Source organism: Mus caroli, chromosome 11, assembly GCF_900094665.2.
Source record: "Mus caroli chromosome 11, CAROLI_EIJ_v1.1, whole genome shotgun sequence".
Classification (NCBI taxonomy): Eukaryota; Metazoa; Chordata; class Mammalia; order Rodentia; family Muridae; genus Mus; species Mus caroli.
In genome coordinates this window covers 73292661-73314957 of record NC_034580.1, presented here as the reverse complement: position 1 = coordinate 73314957, position 22297 = coordinate 73292661, and the positions used below count along the sequence as shown (strand labels likewise).

Below are 22297 nucleotides of genomic sequence, written 5' to 3'. Positions count from 1 at the left end.
CTGACAGTCAAGGGTTGTATGTGAGACTGGGAAAGTCACAGAATCCCTCAGGGCCTCAGTTCTCTTATTTGAAAGACTGGATTAATAATATGGCATCCTTGAAGTAAAGCAATGAGCTTGGGCCTGCTTGTAATGCCAGCCCTTGGGAGGCTGAGGTCAATAGCTTGTCGATAGAGGCAGAGGACTGCCAATAGTTCCTGGCCTACGTAGTGAGTTTCAGGTCAGCATAGACTATATGGCGAGAGCCTGTGGCACGCCTTTAATCCCAGCATTTGGGAGGCAGAGGCAGGTGGATTTCTGAGTTCGAGGCCAGCCTGGTCTACAAAGTGAGTTCCAGGACAGCCAGGGCTATACAGAGAAACCCTGTCTCGAAAAACAAAAAACAAAAAAAACCAAAAAACCAAACCAAACCAAAACAAAACAATAGGGGTAGGCTGGAGAGATGGCTCAGCGGTTAAGAGCACTGACTGCTCTTCCAGAGATCCTGAGTTCAATTCCCAGCAACCACATGGTGGCTCACAACCATCGGTAATGACATCGGACGCCCTTTTCTGGTGTGTCTGAAGACAGCTACTTACATGTAATAAATAAATATCTTTTTAAAAAAGCAATAAGGGCTACAGATTTTCACTCAGTAAAGCAACTGTCTATCATGCAGGAAGCCCTAGGTCTGAGCACAAACTGAGCACAAAGGTGCGTGTCCATAATCCCAGCACATGGGAGGTGGAGAAAAGCAGGAACCTGAGGTCATCTTCAGCAAATAGAAAACCTTCCAAAGTGCTACCCAGGAGTCAGTACAGAGCAGTCCCTCGGTAAACAATGGCTGCTATCAGGGATGAACTCAGGGGCGTGAGTTCAAAGACTGTTGCTGATAATGGAAGAGCCCCAGGGATAACACCATTAATAATGAGACCTGGCGTGTGGAACAAGCCCCGTGTGCTTGTGCTGTGCTCCGAGCTTTCTCTGCATGATTTCATTTCACTCTCAGCGCCCTGTGCGAGGCCCTGTCACTCATCTTGTTTGCAGATGCTGCTGTGGAAGTGCAGAGAGCTCTGCTGACACAGCCTGGGATGGACAGCCTTGCCTGGAGCTGAGCCCCAAGGCCTCCCAGCTGCTCTGTGGTGCTGGGTCAGGGTTCTGCAACAACAGTTCAGAAGGGGTCAGCGCTCAGATCTAGTCCAAGCCTTAGCTTGTCATAGGCAAGCTGAAGAGTTCAAAAAGAGGGCAGGGATGGGAGCCAGGGAGCATCCTGGGAGGCAGTGGGCTCGATCCCACACAGAACAGGGAAGGAGGGGAGAAGAGAGGGGCTAAGGAAATGAGACATGCTTGGCACAAAGTCACGGATAAAACTTGATAGAGGTAAAAAAAAAAAAAAAAACAGCACTTCCCAGATATCCCACGGGCCCTACCAGCAAGGACCCTTGGTCATCATCCCACAGGGCTACCCTCTGTGTCATTGGGATTGCTGTCACATGAAGCCTAGGCATGATACATCTCCTGGCTCCTCCTCTTAGGGCCTACCCAGAAACTGATAAGGTCACCTTGCATAGACATAGGAAACCTAGCAGTCAGGCTCCCTGGGAAGCAAGGGCTCACTGACTCACTGACTGACCAGGTCACTCGCTGACCAGCAAAGCTTGAGTCGAGAGAGGAGCTCTCCTCCGAGTATCCAATCTGGCTCAATTTCTCTCTCATGATAGCTCTTTCCTCATCCTCTTCAGCATTTGCCTACCAGCATGTAACAATTTCCCACCTTGGTTATCTATCTATCATCTGTCTGTCTGACTGTCTGTCTATCATCTCTTCCCTTCTCTCCCTATCTCCCTAATCTGATGGCTAGCTCCAGCCAGGGTCCCAGTCCAGGGAAAGGGTACGAATGGAGGTGGTGGGCCTGGGGTTGGCCATGCCTAGACATTGGTCCTTATTCTCATTGTAGCTGGCTTTCTTCGAGGCCAGGACTGGGTGATGGTGTCGCTACTCCCTCCGCAGTCTGACGTCACACTTCCAGGCTCCACCCGACTGGAGGGCGAACCCCAAGGGGACCTCATGCAGGCTCCGGGTCTCCCAGACTCCCCTGCCCCACAGAACGTAAGTACCTGGAACCTAGGCCTGGAATAGGGCAAGCCTGGTAGCTCTAAGAGCATTGAGTAGACCTTCGGGATCTACTTTGTCCCTTACACAGAACAAAAATGATGATGACTCTAGACCCAGAAGGGCCAAGTCACAGATCTCTGTCCATCCTTGGTTTGGTGTTTCCCCAGATATGGAACCCATCAGCCTTAGGGGGCCCAGGTTTAGAAGAAGTATGCTTGAATCAGATTGGAATCCCAAGAGCAGGTTGCCTTCCCCATCACGTTGGGAGCTCAGCCATACTCTCTTATCTCAGTACAGCACAGGGTCCTGGCAGATACCCTGGTCCAACCCCCATTTACAGATTCTCTATTCTGTCTGCCCAGAAGCATGCTAACTTCAGCTGCTCGTCGTTTGTGCCTGACGGCCCTCCAGAGAGGGCGCCCTCACTGCCTCCACACAGCCCCAGCATCGCATCTCCAGACCCAGAGCAGATCCAGGGCCACTGCACAACCGGACCCGGCCTGGGCTCCTTCCGCCTTTCTCCTTCAGAAAAGTATCCTGGCTTTGGCTTTGAGGAGGGCCCAGCAGGCAGCCCAGGGCGCTTCCTCAAGGGCAACCACATGCCTTTCCACCCCTACAAGAGGCACTTCCACGAGGACATCTTCTCTGAAGCCCAGACGGCCATGGCACTTGATGGACACTCCTTTAAGACTCAGGGGACACTGGAAGCCTTTGAGGAGATCCCTGTGGACGTGGGCGACGCTGAGGCCTTCCTGCCTAGCTTCCCAGCAGAGGCTTGGTGCAATAAACTCCCTTACCCCAACCAGGAACACAACCAAGTTCTGGTGAGTGCCAATGGCCGAGGGCCTTCCACCTCCTCTCTCCTGGCTGCCTAGAAAGACTCCTCAAAGCCAGGCCTGGTGGCATACGCCTGTAATCCTACTACTCAGGAGGCTGAGGCAGGAGGACTTCTTGAGGCAGAGGCCAGCCTCTGCCTATATATGGAGACACTGTCTCCAAATCAGAGCTCCAAAGGAGGCAGCAAGCAAAGAGGGTGGGGGCCTCCTGGTTCCATGCTGGTCCCCTGGGGAGGGGGATGCTAGCCTGGCAGGCGTGGAGGGGGCAGGTGGAGGGGGCAGGTGAGGGAAACACATGAGGGAAGGGAGCTGGCAGCTTCCCAGAGGCTGCTGAGTCAAGATTCCAGAGGGTGACTTCTCTGTTTATTTAAGTGTCAAAGAATGCCAAGCCAGACCAACACACCCCTATGCAAATGTGAGGAGGAAAAGACGCATTCCAGAGAGAGAAGGTTCTGGACAGAGCATCAGAACAAAAACCCCACCAAATAAGGACTGGGGACTTCACTGCTAGCTCCAGGCCCTTCCAGACCCTGCTTTTTATTTCTTTTCATGGGTGAGACAGAAAACAGCTATGTTGCCTAAGGCCATCCATGAACTAGACATCCTCCTGGTGCTGGAATTACTGGTGGGGTTCTGGACCTATTCTAAGGCCAGAGCAGGCTTCTATGGATAAGTGCCTTGGGAACACCTCAGAAAGTTGACTAGCACTTCCGCAGCCAGAACTGCAGGCCCTGTGACCTCGGGCAAGTCACTTAATCTCTCTGAGCCTCGTGGGAAAAGTCCTGCTAAGGGTTTCCTGTCTCAGGCTTGCCCCCTGCTCCCGATCTCTGATTCCCAAGGCACCCCAATGTAATAATTCAGCCTGGACTCTGCTCCTCCAGGGGTCCACCAGCCTTCTTTACCTCCTACTTCCAAATAGGCCCATTCCAGTCCTTAGCCACTCCTATCAGGAAGGAAGAGGGGGAAAACAGATGAACACCCAGGTGGGTCAGGTGTGGCCAAGACAGGATCTTCTGCTGTTTCTGGAGCCATGACTGCTTTTTCTCAAGCCTTTAGAATGTGGTGGGAGCCACAGCTTGGCACCCAGAAAGCCAGCAGTTGTCCCCCATTGTCCACTCGTTGTAGCTCCTTGTCACTCAGCCAGGAGATTTCCTTCCAGGGTTGCATCAATAGAGTTCTCACTATCTCCATCTTGAGAATCAGGACCCGGCCCTCTCTGGTTGAGGCCTTATGACTTACCAGGACATCTACAACCTATAAACAGAAGTCCACCTGGCCCCATGGCCACAAGCTGTACCCAGCTGCCTGGTCCACCCTATGGGTGACAGGTGCCATGTAGTTTCCCGTCTTTGGGAGCAGCTGTATCATCTGTGAAATGAAGGGGTTGGACTCAGTGCTTGTGGCCCTTGCAGGCTCAAGATCCTACGATTATGGCAATCTCTGCATCAGCTGCCCTGAGGCACACCCAGAAAGTGGTCACAGCTAGCTTTCACCCCTCTGGGCCCAAATGCTGCCTTCCCAAAGGCCTGTGGGAATCCTAGTGACAGGAGCCTGATCCTGGCTTGTCTATCTGCCAGGTAGGTCCAAGCCGCACGCCCTTGCTAACTCTATGCAGGGCTCAGCTCTGGGTTAGGCCCCGAGGACTTCACATGGGTCTCTCAGAACTCTCTGGTCCCATTCAAGTCTATGTGACAAGTCCCCTCCATTTCTCTGGTGGCCCAGACTAGCCTGCCGCCTGCAGTGAGGTGGAATGTGAGGAACACTGTCCTTTCTAGCCTAGCCCCTCTACTGACTTGCTGATTTCCCTCAGGAAAACCCCTATCCATCTCTGTTCTCTGTTCCTTTCCTAAGAGTTAGCCTTGAGAGGGTCAGAGAAAGGATTCTTCCAGTGTGAAGTTCAAGACAAGAAAAAGAAGTGGGGGCCCATCATTGGTGGTGCACGCCTTTAATCCCAGCACTTGGGAGGCAGAGGCAGGCAGATTTCTGAGTTTGAGTTCAGCCTGGTCTACAGAGTGAGTTCCAGGACAGCCAGGGCTACACAGAGAAACCCTGTCCCAAAAAAATTTAAAAAAAAAAAAAAAAAAAAAAAAAAAAAAAAGAAGAAGAAGAAGGGGGAAAATTTTTCTTTTCCACTTTTCCAGCAGGGGTCAGAGGTCAAGGTCAAGCCCCAAGCTCTGGACAGTGGTCCTGGGATGTACTGCTACCAGCCTCCCTTGCAACATATGTACTGTTCTTCTCAGCCTGCCTTCCATCAGGTAAGTCTGAGGCAAGTGGTTATACTCCCTGGAGCTCTCAGGAGGCTCTGTGGGTGTCGCTGTGGGCAGTGTATGTGAGGACAGGCAGGTGAAGATATCAGAGTCCCGAACCTCAGGCTGGGCTATCCCAGATATAGAACAGTGGCTAGTGGGAAGAGAAACCATTTCCCTTTCCTAGGGGCTTACAGACTTTTCTGAACCCCTGGCTAGGGAGTCTCAAACAGAAAGTGCAGCCGAGACTGAGGCAGAGCCATGGTGTGAACCAAAGAGGGAGGGGAGGAGAAGCGAGAAGCATCCTAGACAGACAGGAGCAAAGAGGGGTGTGTGGTATGACACACTGGCTGAGCAGGGAAGGAAACAAAGGCTCCCATCTAGGTCACACCTTGCTGTGTGACCTTGTCCCTTACACTTCCCTTAGGCAGAGAGTGGTGGACACAAGCACGAGGCTGGGGTCCTCCCTAGTCTTTACCATCCTTGCCCTTCCCCACTTCACTGCCCAGTTTAGCCTCTCCAGGATGGATGAGATTCTCAATCATTGCCCCACACTGGCAAGGGATGGAGGATTTTTGAAAAGAGACAGAAGAGAGCCCCAGAGCAGCCAGGCAGCTCCCTTGGAGTCACCGGGCAAGACAGAGCAAGTGGCTGCCCAGCGCCCAGCTCCATCCACCTGCAGCCTGGCACTCAGACAGGCCCTGCCTGTGGAGCAGGTTCTACTCCCGCTCTGGCATTGGCCCTGATCCTGGCCAAGCCAGGAGGCAGGCTGGGGGGGGGGGGGGGGCGGGGGGGTGGTGTATGTGTCAGGTTGCCTGTAGTGGGTACAAGTGAGAGAGAGGGACAAAGAGACATATCACATGAGGAGGCATCCTTGTATCCTTGTTTTTTAGAAAGGGCTGCAAAGGCCTAAACTTTTCTGAGGTTTCTGGCCTGATTCAGGGCAGCATGTGTCCCTAAGGCAGTCTGCCACATCAGGGACCAAGTCACCACAGCATAAAGGTGATCGGACGCTAAGTGCCCTTGCTCTGCCCAGCCCTGCTTTGAAGCCCTCTGCAGTCAACGTCCTTGAACAAGATGGCCGCGCCCAGGGCTTTATGGAGCCCAGAGAGAGGGTGACTCAGGCACTAAGTGTCTTTCGGTGACCTGGAAAGAACACTTCAGCCTGGAGCAGCTGGGGGAGTCAGAGTCTCCAACCCCCAGCCCCCATAAAACACCATTCCTGGCACCGCAGCCACTCCCTCTGCCGTGTAAAACTACCTCCTACCCCCACCTGCCCACCATCATGACCTGCTCTTTCAAAGAGCCACTGAAACTCATAAAGGTGGCCGTGCCTAGAACACACCCAGGCTGGACATCCCACTTCCGGCCCATTGCTCCAAAAGAGGCACAGGAGAGGGGGCTTGGGGTGCCTGCCTGGCAAGTGCAGAACGGTGGGCTTTTTCCCCATCCTATCACCATGGCGACCAGGGTACCTCAAAGCCTGAGAGGCAAGAGCTGGAGGAAGACAGCTTCGAGACCTTTTGAGAGTCTGAGTTCTAGAGTGTAGATGGCTAGCCAAGCCCAAAATGTTCGTTCCATTGCTCCATAGCATTGGGAATGGTGTCGGGTCCATGGCCAATGGAAGGAGAATCTGGCTTCAGCTTCCTCTCTGGACGTGTCTGCATGAGGAGGGGTTCCCCACTTGGGAAGGCATCGTGGTGACCACTCTGTCCCTTTTGGCCCCTACAGTACTCCCCGGGTGGAGGCAGCTACCCTGTGCCCTACCTGGGCTCACCTCACTATCCCTATCAGAGGATTGCACCCCAGGCCAACGCTGACGGTCACCAGCCACTCTTCCCAAAGCCCATCTACTCTTACAGGTACATATCCTAGCACAACTGGGGCAGAACTAGGAGCAAGGAGGGGCCCTGGGAAAGCTAAGGTACGGTGATCCTCATCATGTAAGGGTTATTGCAGGGGATAGAAATCACGCCCAGTAACTTCCAAGGATGCTGGAGAAACGATGCCCGTGGGTGGGTAGATAGTAACTACATAACCTTTGACCTTTTGTCAGACCCTGAGGAGTCTTAACTCAGGTTGGACTCAGTAGATGCTGCTGACTTGGGCAGGTGGGCCTGTGAGGTCCCATGCTGGGGCCCTGGTCATAGAGTTTAGGTGGGAGATTAAGAGAGCTGCTCATTGCCTCTCCCCTCTTCCAACATTAAAGCAAAACCCTCTAACAGCCCTGCTACTTACTAACTGAGAAACTGGTTGTCTGGAAGGCAAATGGGGAGACAAGCCAGGCTATTTGAAGTTTTATGTAAGAGAATGTGGGCAGAACAGTGTGTGGCACCCAGCAGGAAGCCTTGTTCCCTTCCTACTGTCTCACAGAAGCACGGGGAGCTGCGGGCTGAGTGGTCAGGGTCATTTCTGTGCAATGATGGATGCAAAGCCTCCATCCCCACGGCTCTGAGGATGCCAGCTACTGTATTTTTGTCATTTCAAAACTAAGGAAACGGACTCAAAAGAGAGGTTCAGACAAGCTCACACATCTAGGGGCTAAGCCAGACGGCAATCTGGTTTTCCAGATTCCACAAAATGCTCGTAGATTTCAGTCTCAGCCTCACAGAACGTGTCGGCCCAGGAGAGCTGAAGATGGAGGCCTGGTCAGGAGGGCTGGGCTCTCAGGATCTCTCTTTTGCAGCATCCTCATCTTCATGGCCCTTAAGAACAGTAAGACCGGAAGCCTTCCAGTCAGTGAAATCTACAATTTCATGACGGAGCACTTCCCTTATTTCAAGGTGAGTCTAAAACCCACCCTTGCCCCCAGCCCAGCATGAAAGCAGTAGGGGTTTGGCCCTAAGATGCTTTCTCTCTGTGTCCGTGGTGAAATGCAAAGCTCCCAAGGGGGCTGGATTTTCAGGACTGCACATGACTTAAAGAGAGAGAATCACCTCACATCTACCAGGCCCAAGGCTCCATCCTCCATAGCAAAAGGGGGGCGGGGACTGTGAATAGAGAGCTCTAGCTGCTTGCTCTGGGATACACAGCAATTGGGAGGAGCTGGAGAAGGGGTTGGGGGGAGTCCTGACAGGCTTCGGAGCTCAGCTACTTATCCCCAAATTAGAGAGGAGAACAAGTGATGGAAGTCTTTTCCGGCCTCAGTCAGGGTGCTATCTATGGGGCTGGAGGGATTCCAAGTCAGGGCTGATCACTAAGGTGACGGACGATTGATTGCCTTCCAGAGTGAGATTAACATCTGCCTCTAGAGGTGGCATGGTGAGCTTCACTTGGACCTAAAAGTGGGGCTCACAGTCTTGGGGTGTCCCAAGGATTCAGCGGGTTCTCCCCCAAACCCATGAGCAACATTAATTAGTTCCTAGTCTCCACAGAAGAGACTTCAGGCAACTCCCAGCAGTTTCTTCCCAGTAGCCCCTGGGACAGGAAGACTGAGAGGGACCCTGGGGAAACTGAGGCATGAGATTCATCAATATGTAACAGTTACAGTTGCATGAAGTGGAGGTCCCACCCAGTAGATTTTCAAATGTCCCTACAAGATTTCTACACAGGGGTTGGGGGTAAGAATCGATCATCCCTGACCCTTGATCTAACCCTGAGGAGTCATGTCTGTCTCTGGGTGAGCCTGCTGAAGTCCAACCTCCTGGGGACATGACAGATACCCTTCTATCCAGGTGAGCAAATTTGTCAGAGGGCGGTTTATCCTTCTAAGATCACACAGCAGATGGATCAATTGTTGGGTCAAGAAAAACACAGCCTTATCCCTTGATACATGTCCCCTGAGACCCTCTTGCACAGACACCTTCTCCTGAGGTAGGTGCAGGAGAGACAAGATCTTTTGTTGGGGAATCCAGTCCCCAGGACTTACACCCTTGTCAACACTGTCTCACCTACTAACCAGGCAAGACAGGAGCTGAGGCGCAGGTGATCCAGAGCCAGCTCTGTGGGCAGGGGGGATTCCTGCCCCCAACTATCTGTACCATAGTCTGGCCCGGGGACAGGTTGCTAATGTGCAGACAGCTTTGCACCTGCTGTGCTCCCAGCAGACAGGGAGTGGGCAAAAACATCTTTCAGCATGGCTTTGGCTGGAGTGGAAATGTCCACAGACTTGAGGTTCTGGGAGGGAGAAACACCATAGTGTTCCTGAATCCCAGAATCTCCAGGTAGAGATAGGCGCTCCCCTCCTCCTAAGGTGGCAGCAAAGTCCTCCAAAAACTGAACAGAGAAAGGGAGGCGAGGCCCCTCCCTCTCCTCTGGGCCTTCTTCCCTGCCCACTCCTGGCCTTACCCCCAGCCCCTCCCTGCATCTCATCTTCCTGGCTTAATTATTTTTCCCGGGAGCCGTGTAATCCCTGTTTTATGGGGCTGAAGAGTGAAGAGGTCTGACAGCTTTTTCGGTTCGGTTGTTTTTCTTAGCCGGTTGCATCACCCCTGCATGCCAGAGTTTACATTTGACTTCAGAGATACTGTGTGAGGATCTGACCAGCCCCATTGGCAAGGCAGGCCCCCACGGGAATGACCTGGGCAGGGCCCTCAGCTAAGGAACAGGGCTGAAGTCCATACCCGGTTATCCTCATGTGATTCAAGGCCAGCTGTTTTCTTCTCTGGCCCTCAGTTTCCCCCTCTGTAACATGTCAGTTTGGACGAGTTGGTACCTAGATTCCTTCTAAGCCAACAGGTTCTCTCCGAACCTCCCCAAAGAGAGAGTTCCAAGGCTCTAAACCTCTCAGTCCTTATTTGGAGGTCATTTTTCAGGGCAAAGACAGAGTGGACTCTGAAGTGGTCAGTACTCACACCCAAGGCAGCTGCTGTGGGCGTCCCATAGTCCCATGAGTCAGGGGCCAAGGAAGTGTCCAGCCACCGTGCATAATTGTTAATGCTGACCACCCCTCTTCCAAACAGGAAGTGGCTGCGGTGGGGGCTGCCCTGGCATCCGAAGTCACACATTTAATGGGACCATAAAAGTTCCCAGTACCCATTAAGTCTGCTCTGGGGTGATGAAGCTTTGGTTCTTAGTAGAGACAGCTGTGGGAGTTTAAGAAGGTCCAGCAGCTCAAGATGCTCGCTGGTAACCCCTGATGGACCTTGGGGTCATCAGGTCCAGTCCCATGATGGGTTAGCTGTCCCCAAGAAAGGCTCTGGCAGCTGCTGCCAGCAACTCTACTGAGACTGGCATCAGGACCCAGGGCCCGGTTCTGCTGGGCGTGAGTCAGCTTGGCTGCACCCTGGGGCAAGGGAGCTAGGGAGGAGGGCGTGGCCATCTCTCATTAACCAGAAAGAGGGGCTTGAAAGAGAGAGGAGCCAGGGTGTAAGGGCTTCATTCAGGAAGTATCATCAACTGGAGAGGTAGCTCTACCCACCGCCAGCCCTCGTCGGGCTCAGGGTGGTCAACTGAGCCAGACGTGGGGGACAGGAGGCCCATGCCCCTCCACCACCATCCCTGCCACCGCCTCTCACCCAACTGAGTCAGCTTAATGGTTTTTACAACCCTCCTTGGGCACAATTACTGCACTGGTGGCATGACCGGGCCTCCTAATGGGTGTTTATTCTGTTGGCACGAGCACCCCCTGCCTGAGGGCTGGCCTCCCCACCAGGGCACACCTCCAGGGCACACTCATGCGAACTCACACCCACACACTCAATCATGGGTACACACGTACTCTGAGATACTTTCTCACACATAGCCATCCTCACTCAGGAGTTCAGAGGCCTATGGTAGGAGACGCCACTCCCACCGAGAGATGTCGAAGGATCTGGTGAATATTCAGTCACATACGACTACCCCAGCCTCTACCAACACCACATCTGCCATCAAACATAGAGGCAGCAGGTGTGCTAACTCCCACCTGTTCACCAACCCTTTTCTGCCCAGCTTGCTCTGGAGGGATGAGGTGGACCCAGAGGAAGGGCATTATGCTGTTCTCCCTTTAAAGCTGTCCGCAAAGACTTTAAAATGGCGAGCTTCCCCTTTCTACAAGGGGATGCACAGGCCAGAAGGCCCAGTGAGCATATCCTGCTTCAGTGGGGACATAGACCAGGGGCCTCAATGGCATTTACCAGTTGTCCCTTAAAGAAAGATCACAAGTTGGACATTGTGACTTATGCCTGCTGCAATCTCAGCACCCAAGAGACTCTGAGCATCTTACTGTGAGCCTGGACTACAAGTGAGGTCCCATCTCTAAAAGGAGTGGTGGTTAACAAATATCGGAGAGAGCTGGGGGGTGGTGCACACCTTTAATCCCAGCACTCAGGAGGCAGAGGGCAGGGGGATCCCTGAATTTGAGGTCAGTCTGGTCCACAAAGTGAGTTCCAGGACAGCCAGGACTACACAAAGAAACCTTGTCTCAAAAAAGAACCCCCAAAACAACAAACAAACAAACAAGCAAACAAAAACAAACACCAATAAAAGCCTTGAGGTGGTGGTTAAGAACACTGGCTGCTCTTGCAGAGGACTTGAATTCTGTTCCCAGCCCCACATGGTGGTTTACAAACAATCTGTAACTCCAGTTCCAGGAGATTCAGTGCTCTCTTTGACAGACTCCGGTATGCATGTGGTGCTTAGACATACAGGCACCCACGTGTACACATAAGGTACATAATAAATATACAAAGGGTCATATCCTCTGAAGGGTCTAGACTAAGAGCTAGGTAGAGTAACAGCAGCTTTTAGATTTTAGCTAAAAAAACTAACTTGGGCCGGGCGGTGGTGGCACACGCCTTTAATCCCAGCATTTGGGAGGCAGAGGCAGGCGGATTTCTGAGTTCGAGGCCAGCCTGGTCTACAGAGTGAGTTCCAGGACAGCCAAGGCTACACAGAGAAACCCTGTTTCAAAAAACAAAACAAAACAAAACAAAACAAACAAACAAACAAAAAACTAACTTAGGATCAAGGATTCTGCGCATTAAAGGGTTCTACGAATGCTTTTGGAGCTGAATACATCAAACCAGAGTGTGTAGAGACCCTATGTATAGAATTGGCGAAGGAATGTTCTAGAACCCCTAGACCTAGAGCCATTTCTTGCTGCCTGAACCTAACCTGGATTCTTGTTCTTCTCTGGCAGACTGCTCCTGATGGCTGGAAGAATTCTGTTCGCCATAACCTGTCCCTCAACAAGTGCTTTGAGAAGGTGGAGAATAAATCCGGAAGTTCCTCTCGAAAGGGCTGTCTGTGGGCCCTCAATCCTTCCAAAATCGACAAGATGCAGGAAGAACTGCAGAAGTGGAAGAGGAAAGACCCCATTGCTGTGCGCAAAAGCATGGCCAAACCAGGTGAGGCTCTCAGGCCTGTGTGAGAAAGGCCAAGGGACCTGGGTACCAGAATGAAGAAGAGCAGAGCCTGGGGAGAGAGGGGTACAGGGAGGGGGGTCCAGGCTGGGAGGCTACAAAGGAGGGAGGCCTCATGACGTTTTCTTTTGGGCCTTTGCAGAAGAGCTGGACAGCCTCATTGGAGACAAAAGAGAGAAACTGGGCTCTCCGCTGCTGGGCTGTCCACCCCCTGGGCTGGCAGGCCCAGGTCCCATCCGGCCCATGGCACCATCAGCTGGTCTTTCCCAGCCTCTGCACCCAATGCATCCAGCTCCAGGCCCCATGCCTGGCAAGAACCCCCTGCAGGACCTACTGGGTGGCCATGCTCCCTCCTGCTATGGGCAGACCTACCCACACCTTTCTCCCAGCCTGGCCCCTTCTGGACACCAGCAGCCATTGTTCCCACCGCCAGATGGGCATCTTGAGCTGCAGGCCCAGCCAGGCACCCCCCAGGACTCACCTCTACCTGCCCACACACCACCCAGCCATGGTGCCAAGCTGATGGCTGAGCCTTCCTCAGCCAGGACCATGCACGATACTCTACTGCCAGATGGAGACCTTGGGACTGACCTGGATGCTATCAACCCTTCTCTCACTGACTTCGACTTCCAGGGTGAGCTGGGAGCTGGGAGCTGGGAAGGGTGGAACAGGACTAGAGAGGTGCTCTTGGCCAAGTGGCCTAGCCTCTTCATGTCTCTAGGCTGCCACCTGCTGGCTCCTGAGTTTCTGGTCACCTGAGGCGGACGACTAGGAATGTTAAATTCGCATTTGCTCCCTGCCCTCCAGATCATGAGCTAAAAGGCTCTTTTCCCCATCTCCCCCCTCCTGGTACTCTGATCATGTCCCAGATGGCTTCATCATCAAACCGCTCATCTGACAAAGCTGGGGAAAGCCGGAAGTTCCATGGTGTACTTGACTGTGAGGGACTGGGAGGCTAAACGTTCCAAAATCATTTGCGTTTTATCAGAACTTAGCTTTCACTGCAGGAGATAGACTTTCTATGGAATGGAAGACCTCAGAGCTAAGCATGCCCTAGAGAGATTTGAGGGTACAAGCCCAGAGAGGTGAATCTTTACACTCTCCTCCATCTTGCCCGCTCCATCCAACAGGCAGCCAAGCCCCACCCTCTACCCTTCTAAGCCCCGCCCCTTCCCGTTTGAACTGTAGTGTGCCGAGCGAGCCTTTTTGAAGGAGGCTGTTGATCTATACCTTAGAGTGTTAGAAATAAACTTCACATAGATCTTCATTCCAGACCTGCTGCGGCTGCAGAGAACAGGCGGCTGCAGAGGAGGCTATATGGACGTGGGATACTATAAATTCTATCAGAAGGCTGGAGATGTGGGTAGGGGGTAAAGCGTTTGCCTAGCATGCACCAATCCTTAGTTAGGGTCAATACCCCAGCATCACAAAACCCTTAATGAATACCCACTCAAGCTCCTACTGAGTAGCAGGCATCTTGCAAACAGCTTTACATATGTTCTTCCCATCTGGACCTAGCAAACAATACTATACAGAGATACATCCACTCAAGGTCACTGGGCCAGAAAGAAGGAGTTGAACCCAGGTGGCCAAGAGGTCTCTTTGGTGGCCAAGAGGTGGCCTTGTCAGGTCTCTTTCTCCACCCTGCGGTGATGATGTTCCAGGCAGTGACTCCAGTCACTGGCCTGCCACGCAGCAGGTCACATGACCCTAGGAGGAACTCAGTGACAGCACTGTTTGTTCCTCAGAGTCCAGTGTCCTTTCTGGTTCTATCCCTGTACCTTGGGTCCTGTGAGGGGGCGGGGAGGAGGGCCTAGGGAGCCAGACCTGTGTACCTCATCAGGTTCGGTGGTGCACTGTGGGAGGACTGTAGGCAGCAAATCAACCTTTGGGAACCAAAGCAGAAGCCTGAGTGAAGAGTTTCAGGGGGCCTCTAGGCCGCCCCCAAGTAGAGCTTTGCAACAACCTTCAGACGGGCAAATCCTTAACCTTAATCTAGTACCCCTTTCTTCTCGGAGAGGCCCAGAGGTTACCTGCAACTATGGCAGTGGTTCTCAACCTGTGGGTTGCGACCCCGATGGAAAGTCTGATGACCCTTTCATAGCGGTCGCCTGCATCTATGACTTTTACACTGTGCCACCTCGGAGCTCGGAGCTAGACTCTGAGGCCCAGAAAAAAAAAAAAAAAAAAAAAATCAGTGATTACTTGAGGTCCCAGAGTGGATGCCAGGATAGGCTTCCAGTCCGCATCACCAGACTCCTGTTCTCTGAGGCTTCTGAGGAACTTGGGTGGGAGTCAGACTGGGTTTAGCTCTCTATGGCTGCCAATGATGAGGCTTCTTCCCTCTCCCCGTCTAGGAAATCTGTGGGAGCAGCTGAAGGATGACAGCTTGGCCCTGGACCCCCTCGTATTGGTGACCTCGTCGCCGACGTCATCCTCCATGTTGCCACCCCCACCAGCAGCCCATTGCTTCCCCCCAGGCCCTTGTCTGGCAGAAACAGGCAATGAGGCAGGTGAACTGGCACCTCCAGGCAGCGGCGGCTCCGGTGCTCTGGGAGACATGCACCTCAGCACTCTCTACTCCGCCTTTGTGGAACTGGAGTCCACGCCCTCCTCAGCAGCTGCCGGCCCTGCCGTGTACCTCAGTCCCGGCTCAAAGCCATTGGCTCTGGCTTGAGCTATGCCCAACATCAGCTGCAGCCTTTGCCTAGCTGGCTGCCCCATATTGGGCTCACCTTAAAGGTCAAAGAAGGAAAACACTACCTGTCTCCTATGCCACTCAGCCAACTTATTTGTTAGCCAGAAGTTGGGGGCATCCATCCAGGATGCTACCTGGTGGGCCCGCATCTCACACGGGGCCCCCAGCAAGGAAAGTGTCGAAAAAGAAGCTACAGCGCGCTCCCTAGCGCCAGCTCACTCGAACTTCAGCTCTCGAGCGTGAACTCAAGCTCTACACACCTGCTCATCATGTGCCTTACACTCAGAGGAAGCCTTAGGTCACAGAGTCCGATTTGATTTCTGGGACAGCTGAGAGCTAAAAGCTTTAGTTAGCAAAGCTCAGGGCCAGTGTGACAGGTCAAAGCTCACCCTTCCAAACCTCATCCCAATCCCCATGTGCTCTACAGACCCTTGGCCCTCTCCAGTCATGTTCTCTCCCAGAAATCTCTATTTATTCTCCCATCTTACACCCTTAAAGCCTACAGGGGCTCCTCCCATATGACCTGTGAACCCCTTACGGAGACAACTACTTCATAGAATTTATCTATCCCTCTTCAGTATATACTCTGGCTGGCCACCTCCAAGGTGACACACAGAAGGGGCAGCATCTACCCTGGGACCAAACTGAGCCCAAATCCAACACAACGTGTTTGGAAAAAAAAAAAAAAAAAAAAAAAAAACCTTGTCCTCAGAAACTTGAATCCCCCCTCTCTTAGTCTCAGCCACAGGAAAGGCCCCCCTCAGGTTGCCAAGTCTCACTCTTTCTCAAAGAGAGGCTCATATAGTTCAAGCCCCAGCCTATTGGATGCTGTCAACTGTCTCAAGCATCCTGGGTAACTAGGGTTTACAACCCGCTACAGGATGGTGTGTGTGATACACACACACACACCTGCATAGCAGACTTGGGGCTCCCAGGGAGCCGGCAGAATGTCCGTGGAGCTGAGCTGTGACTCAGATGCCCACCATGGCCCACCAAGTGGGATCCCCAGCCTTCCCAGGGCCAACCAGAACCTCCATAGGTTGTCCCCAAGCTCACATGAGAGTGGGCGGATCCCTCAGTCATCTACCATTGTCCCCTATCCTGGAACAATAAAGTAAGCTCCTGATGGTTGCAACTACTGAGCCTTCGTTTTTTTGGGACCTTCAGTCCCCAAGCAGGGTGTCTACAAGGACTCTAAAGATATAGATGTAGATGTAGATGTAGATAGATCATATATATGGAGCAGGTGTGTGTGCATTGGAAAACATGTGCTGTGTATGTTTGTGCATATGTGTGCTGCCCCCCCCCCAAAGGCATCAGATTCCCTGGAGCTGGAGTTACAAGCAGTTGTGAGCCTCTGGGTGGATGCTGGGAACCAAACTTAGGATCTCTAACAGAGCAGCAAGCACTCTTAACTGTCTGAGCATCTCTCCTACCTTAGTAAGGCATCTAGACCAGTGGTCCTCAACTTGTGGGTTGAAGCCCCTTTGGGCCAAATCAAATGGCCCTTTCACAGGAGTCATATATCATAGACTCCATAGCAGATGATATTTATATTTCGGTTCATAACAGTAGTAAAATTACCATTATGAAATAGCAATGAAGTAATTTTACAGTTGGGGTCACCACAGCACGAGGAGCTAGAGGCGGGGTAGTCACAGCATTAGGAAGGTTGAGAACCACTGCTCTAGACCAAGCAGAGTGAGCAGCCAGGCAAGGCCTCTTCTCAGAGGAACTTGAAAAATGGGGATCTGGGCTTGGCTGTCCAGAGAAAGGAGCTGACTTCTTTCAATGCCTCTTCTTCTGACACCTGTCCGATGCTGCCATGACTGACCCAAATCGCACAAGACAGGGTCACTGTTGTGGCTGGAGAGATGACTCAGTGATTAAGAGCACTCGCTGCTCTTCCAGAGGTCCTGAGTTCCATTCCCAGCACCTTATAACCTCTGTAATTCCAGGTCCAGGGGATTTGATGCTTCTGCCCTCTGGCCTCTAAGGGCTCTGCACTCTCATGTAGGCATACATTTCTTTCTCTCTTTCTCTCTTTCTCTCTTTCTTTCTTTCTTTCTTTCTTTCTTTCTTTCTTTCTTTCTTTCTTTCTTCCTTCCTTCCTTCCTTCCTTCCTTCNCCTTCCTTCCTTCCTTCCTTCCTTCCTTTCTCTCTCTCTCTCTCTCTTTCTTTCTTTCTTTTAAAGAAAGGGTCACTTCCCTTTCCAGGGTGTATCTTCCTGTCACTACCTGGGAGAGATGCTAAGTCTATTTGGGGCTATGGGTTCCGTGGGTGACAAGATGGGGCATAACCTGGTGCTGCCTGTGCTGCTGCTGGTGGAAGATGAGCTCAGGAAGGTCAGGCGTCCTTCCAGCCCACCCCATAGGTAGAGGTGACTGTCCCAGGAAGGAGCAGCTCTATAGCTCCCCCTCCAGAAGCACACACATGAGTCTAGATCAGTCACATGTGGGTCTTTGACTTAAGTTAGTCTAGGGGTCAGGCCTGGAGCCCAGCCAACACCTACAGGGCTCTACAAAGAATCCCAGAGCAAAAGCTCACCCCACATTAGTGCCTTCCTCCCTCCTAAGGCTCTAGGAAGGAGCTGGGGTGGGGTAGGGTAGGACATGGGAGAGGCATGGCCAGCTGGCACACCCAAGAAAACAAACTGTTTGCCTCACTGGGAGAGGGATACAGTTGTCTGGCAAATCCCAGAGTGTGTGGTGCCAGCTTTGGCCAGGGCTGGCATACATCTTGACACTCAGGCCCTCAGGCACAGGACAAGTGATTCCTAAAACTGTTCTTGGACCCACCTCCTTTGTTCTTGACACTTGGGACCTAGAGGCGCAGACAAGCCTCCCCCTACCCCAATATACCTTAAACTAGGAGACAACAAGGTATCTCCAGGAGGCCTTCCATCAAATCTGTCCCTATGGGCACGTCATGTGTGAGCTGGCTGCCTGAGCAAGGACAGTGGGTGGCAAACAGATCGGATTTTGGGTGTAATTGTTCCGGTCCTTTGTCCCTAGATTGCACATCAGATTTTAAAACTGGACCCAACTCCATTTTGAAAACAAAGCCCACACTCTTGCTCCTATGCTGCCCCCTGCTGGCCAGACCCTGGTTAAGATGGGACTGGCCAGAGCATTTGTAAATCCTCTACTTTTGGGGAGGAATTAGCCCTTTTGTTTAGGGATTCCACAAAAATTCTCAAACTACCAGGTCATAGAAGTGCACATATGTAATCTAGGCTCTTGGAGTGTGGATGCAGGAGAACTGGGAGCATGAGGTCAAGTTTCTTTTCTTTTCTTTTTTTTTTTTTAAGATGTATTTATTTTATGTATGTATGTCTGTGAGTACACTGTAGCTGTCTTCAGACATTCCAGAAGAGGGCATTGGATCCCATTACAGATGGTTGTGATCCACCATGTGGTTGCTGGGAATTGAACTCAGGACCTCTGGAAGAATAGTCAGTGAACCACTGAGCCATCTCTCCAGCCCCATGAGGTCAAGTTTCTACATAGCCAGTTCAAGAAAATAATTCAAAGGCCCATAAGTTTGGAAGAAAAAAATATACATCATCAAGGGCTGGAAAGATGAGCCAGTGGGGAAGAGCATTGGAGATGACTTCAGATCCCAGCACCCACACAAAAAGCCACACGTGCCTGACCGTCTAGCAATGGGAGATGAGGGACAGAGACAGAGGATCGTGGGCTTACTGCCCAATGGCTCTGATCAGTCTCAAAGGAGTAAGACAAAAAGCAGGGCCCTCTGGCATGTGTGTGTGTGTGTGTGTGTGTGTGTGTGTGTGTGTGTGTGTGTGTAGGCACATCCATTCACACATAAGCAACTACACACAGCACACCGCATTCACACTCATACAGACACAAAATTTCATCGTTTTGATTTTTACTTGAAACTTAGCAAAGCTGATGACAAATTGTAAGCTTAGACTTTACCAAAGAAGCCATGCCAGATGAGCTACTGCAGGCTCACCCCGACACTCAGAGGCTGAAGGAGGATGGTGACTTGAGCTAGGATTTCAAAGCCAGCCTGGCTGCCATAATGAGATGCTGTCTCTTAGAACAGAGGAGAGCTCTAAACACCTCACTTCCTTCCTCTTTCCAGGGGGTGGGGCCACGAGACAAACGCAGCAGGTCCCATCACTGGCAGCCCAAACCAATGTGAGAGTCTACAGTATGAAGACTACAGGAAAAAGCAGCCAAGGCCTGCCTAACTGCCCTCCCTCCCCCTTTCTTCCTTCCTTCCTCTCTTCCTTTTCTTTTCTTTTTTATCTGAGTCTTACACTTCCACACCGAACAGGAACTCAAACAGGGCAGGAACCTGGAGACAGGAGCTGATGCAGAGGCCATGGAGGAATGCTGCTTACAGGCTTATTCCCCATGGCTTGCTCAGTTTTCTTCCTCATAGAACCCAGGACCACCAGTTCAGGTATTGCACTACTCACAATGGGCTGGGCCCTTCCCCAACCCATCACTAATTAAGAAAATGCCTACAGCTGGATCTTACGGAGGCATTTTCTCAATTGAGCTTCCCTCTTTTCACATGGTTCTAGCTTGTGTCAGGCTGACATAAATCTAGCCAGGACCAAGATACCCAGGGTCTCACTTTCATTTAGAGACCTCAGTTAGGGGACAAGGGACAGTGGCTTCGGTATCTATCCCCTTCCCTGTTGCTGATCTTTGCTACTCTGTGGGTTCTTCTTTCTTCTCCCCTTCTCCACCCCTTTACTTCCATGCTTTCAATCCCTCAACACTAGATAAGAGAGGGAAAAGGGATGGAGAGAAAAGAGACCCCTGAGTACAGTCAGGGGCTGGAAAGGGGCCATGTCATTGCTAGACCACTTCCTAATGATTCGGCCAGTTCCTTGGGACAAGTTTGATCCTTGCCTACTGTCAGGACATCTAGTTTCTTCTTGTTGTTTCTTCTTTGTGCACAACTACTTAACACACCACAACCAACAGCAACCAACCAACCAACAACCCACCCCACCTCTTGGGGCCCTACCATTTATATACCCTACGAAGTCCCCTGAATTCAAATGTCACACAATTGAGAAACTATCTGCGGCTGGCAAAACCACAGCCCTATTAGAGCAGGAGGCAGATCCTAGTCAGCCGCTACCGACAATCTGAAGCAGCCCCGCATCCCCACCCCTGGAGAAAAATGAAACCACATTCCTCTTTCTGTGATTTTTTTTTATTTTTATTTTTTAAAGAGTTATTTATTCTTTAAAAACAGTACACTGGCCGGGCAGTGGTGGCGCATGCCTTTAATCCCAGCACTTGGGAGGCAGAGGCAGGCGGATTTCTGAGTTCGAGACCAGCCTGGTCTACAGAGTGAGTTCCAGAACAGCCAGGGCTACACAGGGAAACCCTGTCTCGAAAAAAAAAAAAAAAAAAAGAAAACACACACACACACACAAGACAAAACAAAAGCTAAATGTCAGCCTCCCAGTTTGTGGGACATGGAGACAGGGGGTCTCCAAGGCAAGCTGGCTAGATAGATAGTCAAATCAGCAAGCTCTTGGCTCACCCAGAGGCCCTCATTCAGTAAGGAAAGTGGAAAGCAACTGAGGAAGACACCTGTTGTCAGCCTCTGTCTTCCACACACATGCATATCACATACCCACATATGAACACACACAATACATATATGCACACAAAATAGTTCTCAGGTTCTCAGTGGAAGGGTCTGGAGACAGCTCAGTCAGTACAGTGTTTGCCACTCAAGCAAGAGAACCCAAGTTGTTGGGTTTTTTTGTTTGTTTGGTTTTTTTTTTTTTAACTTATTTATGTTATGTGTATGGGTGTTTTTGTCTGCATGTGTATCCCAGAGAACACTGGATGTTCTGGAAATGGAGTCAGGCAGTTTGTAAGCTGCCATATAGGTGCTAGGTAATGTAGAGTGCATCTGTAATTCTAGAGTGGTGAGTTGGGGGTGGGGGTGGGGTCTGGGGGGCAGAGTCAGGTAAAGAATGACTGAGGAAGACATAAAGTGTTGACCTTTGTCCTTAACAGACACGCACCCCACCTACACATGGAGAAACATACACATACAAATAGAATTCCCAAAGTTCAGTAGAGATCCTGGCCCTCAGACAGAGCTCCACAGCCTGGCATTCTGGGCCTCTCAGGGCTGGGGTTGCTCAGTCTGGAGGGAAGGCTAGCATTAAGTATGTGGAAAAGAGAACCTGCAACATCAGGCTGCTAACCCTAAGCTAGCCTCCTCCCCCTCCTCCTCCTCCTCCTCTTTTTCCTCCTTCAGTTCTTGAATTCCCTCCACTAAAAGAGGGGCCTGGGAGGGGTTAGAGGCTAACTTAAGTACTATGCACAGGGCTGGCCAGGCTAAGGGTGTTGCAAGGCAGCTAAGTACAGGGAGATGGCTCTAGGCCTGGCCAAAGTCCTTGCCCTTCTCTGATGAGGGCTGAGAGCACACTTAGGAGTGGCCTCTGGGGGTCAGAGGAAGTGGAAAACAAAGCCACCTCCCTGTATCTCTTCCTTCCCCATCCTGAGCTGATGGTCTTTGCTGCAGCCTCTGCTCTGCCGAGCCATAACCTTTATACCAAAGCTTCCCCTCCCAGACCCTGGGTCTCCATCATAGGAGGAATCCTATCTTGAACCATGCCCTAAATACTCACTTAGATGTTGAGAATCTGAGGCCAGGAAAAGCCACTGGCCAGAGGCGGGGGGGGGGGGGGGGGGGGGGAGTTATTCTCTTGATCAATATGGTTGGACATAAGCATTGCCCCAAAGGCTTAGGTCCCCAGCCAGTGGCAATACTGAGGTGATCATGAGGGCTTGGATGAGGGAGATGAACAAATGTTTGCAAGGAGTATCTTGTTCTTGGTCCCTCTCCCTCCCACCCCCCCTTTGTACATCCCCCTTCCCCTCTGCTTCTGCTTCCAGGTGAGCAGTTCTACCCCTGCACACTTTCCCATGATGCTCAGCCCCACCAGAGGCCCACAGTGACAGGGTCTCACGCGGTGGCCATGGACTGAAACCTCTGAACTGAAAGGAAAATCTTGCCACTTTTAAGTTGATTTTCTCATGTACTTTCGTCATGATAAAAAGCAACCAAGACAGACCCCTCTCAGTCCACTCCACCCCTTACCTTCCCTATAGAACACAGGCC

The 22297-nt window shown here is 51.7% G+C and overlaps 1 protein-coding gene across 4 annotated transcripts in view; it reads left to right on the top strand.

Annotated features, from left to right (window-relative positions):
* The window catches only part of Foxn1 (forkhead box N1), a 29018-nt gene extending 12726 nt beyond the window's left edge, over positions 1–16292 (top strand). Inside the window, exons 2-9 of one of the 4 annotated variants that reach the window (XM_021177921.1) lie at positions 1937–2088; positions 2460–2918; positions 5072–5185; positions 6908–7038; positions 7863–7959; positions 12237–12444; positions 12602–13093; positions 14817–16292. In XM_021177921.1, the coding sequence (XP_021033580.1) occupies positions 1966–2088; positions 2460–2918; positions 5072–5185; positions 6908–7038; positions 7863–7959; positions 12237–12444; positions 12602–13093; positions 14817–15136 (1944 nt within the window). In that variant the 5' untranslated portion in view covers positions 1937–1965 and the 3' untranslated portion in view covers positions 15137–16292. Of the gene's footprint in view, positions 1–1936; positions 2089–2456; positions 2919–5071; positions 5186–6907; positions 7039–7862; positions 7960–12236; positions 12445–12601; positions 13094–14816 lie in introns of those variants that run through there. The other 3 variants (XM_021177920.1, XM_021177923.1, XM_021177922.1) reach the window with 3 other exon arrangements.
* Positions 16293–22297: the final 6005 nt, after the last annotated feature.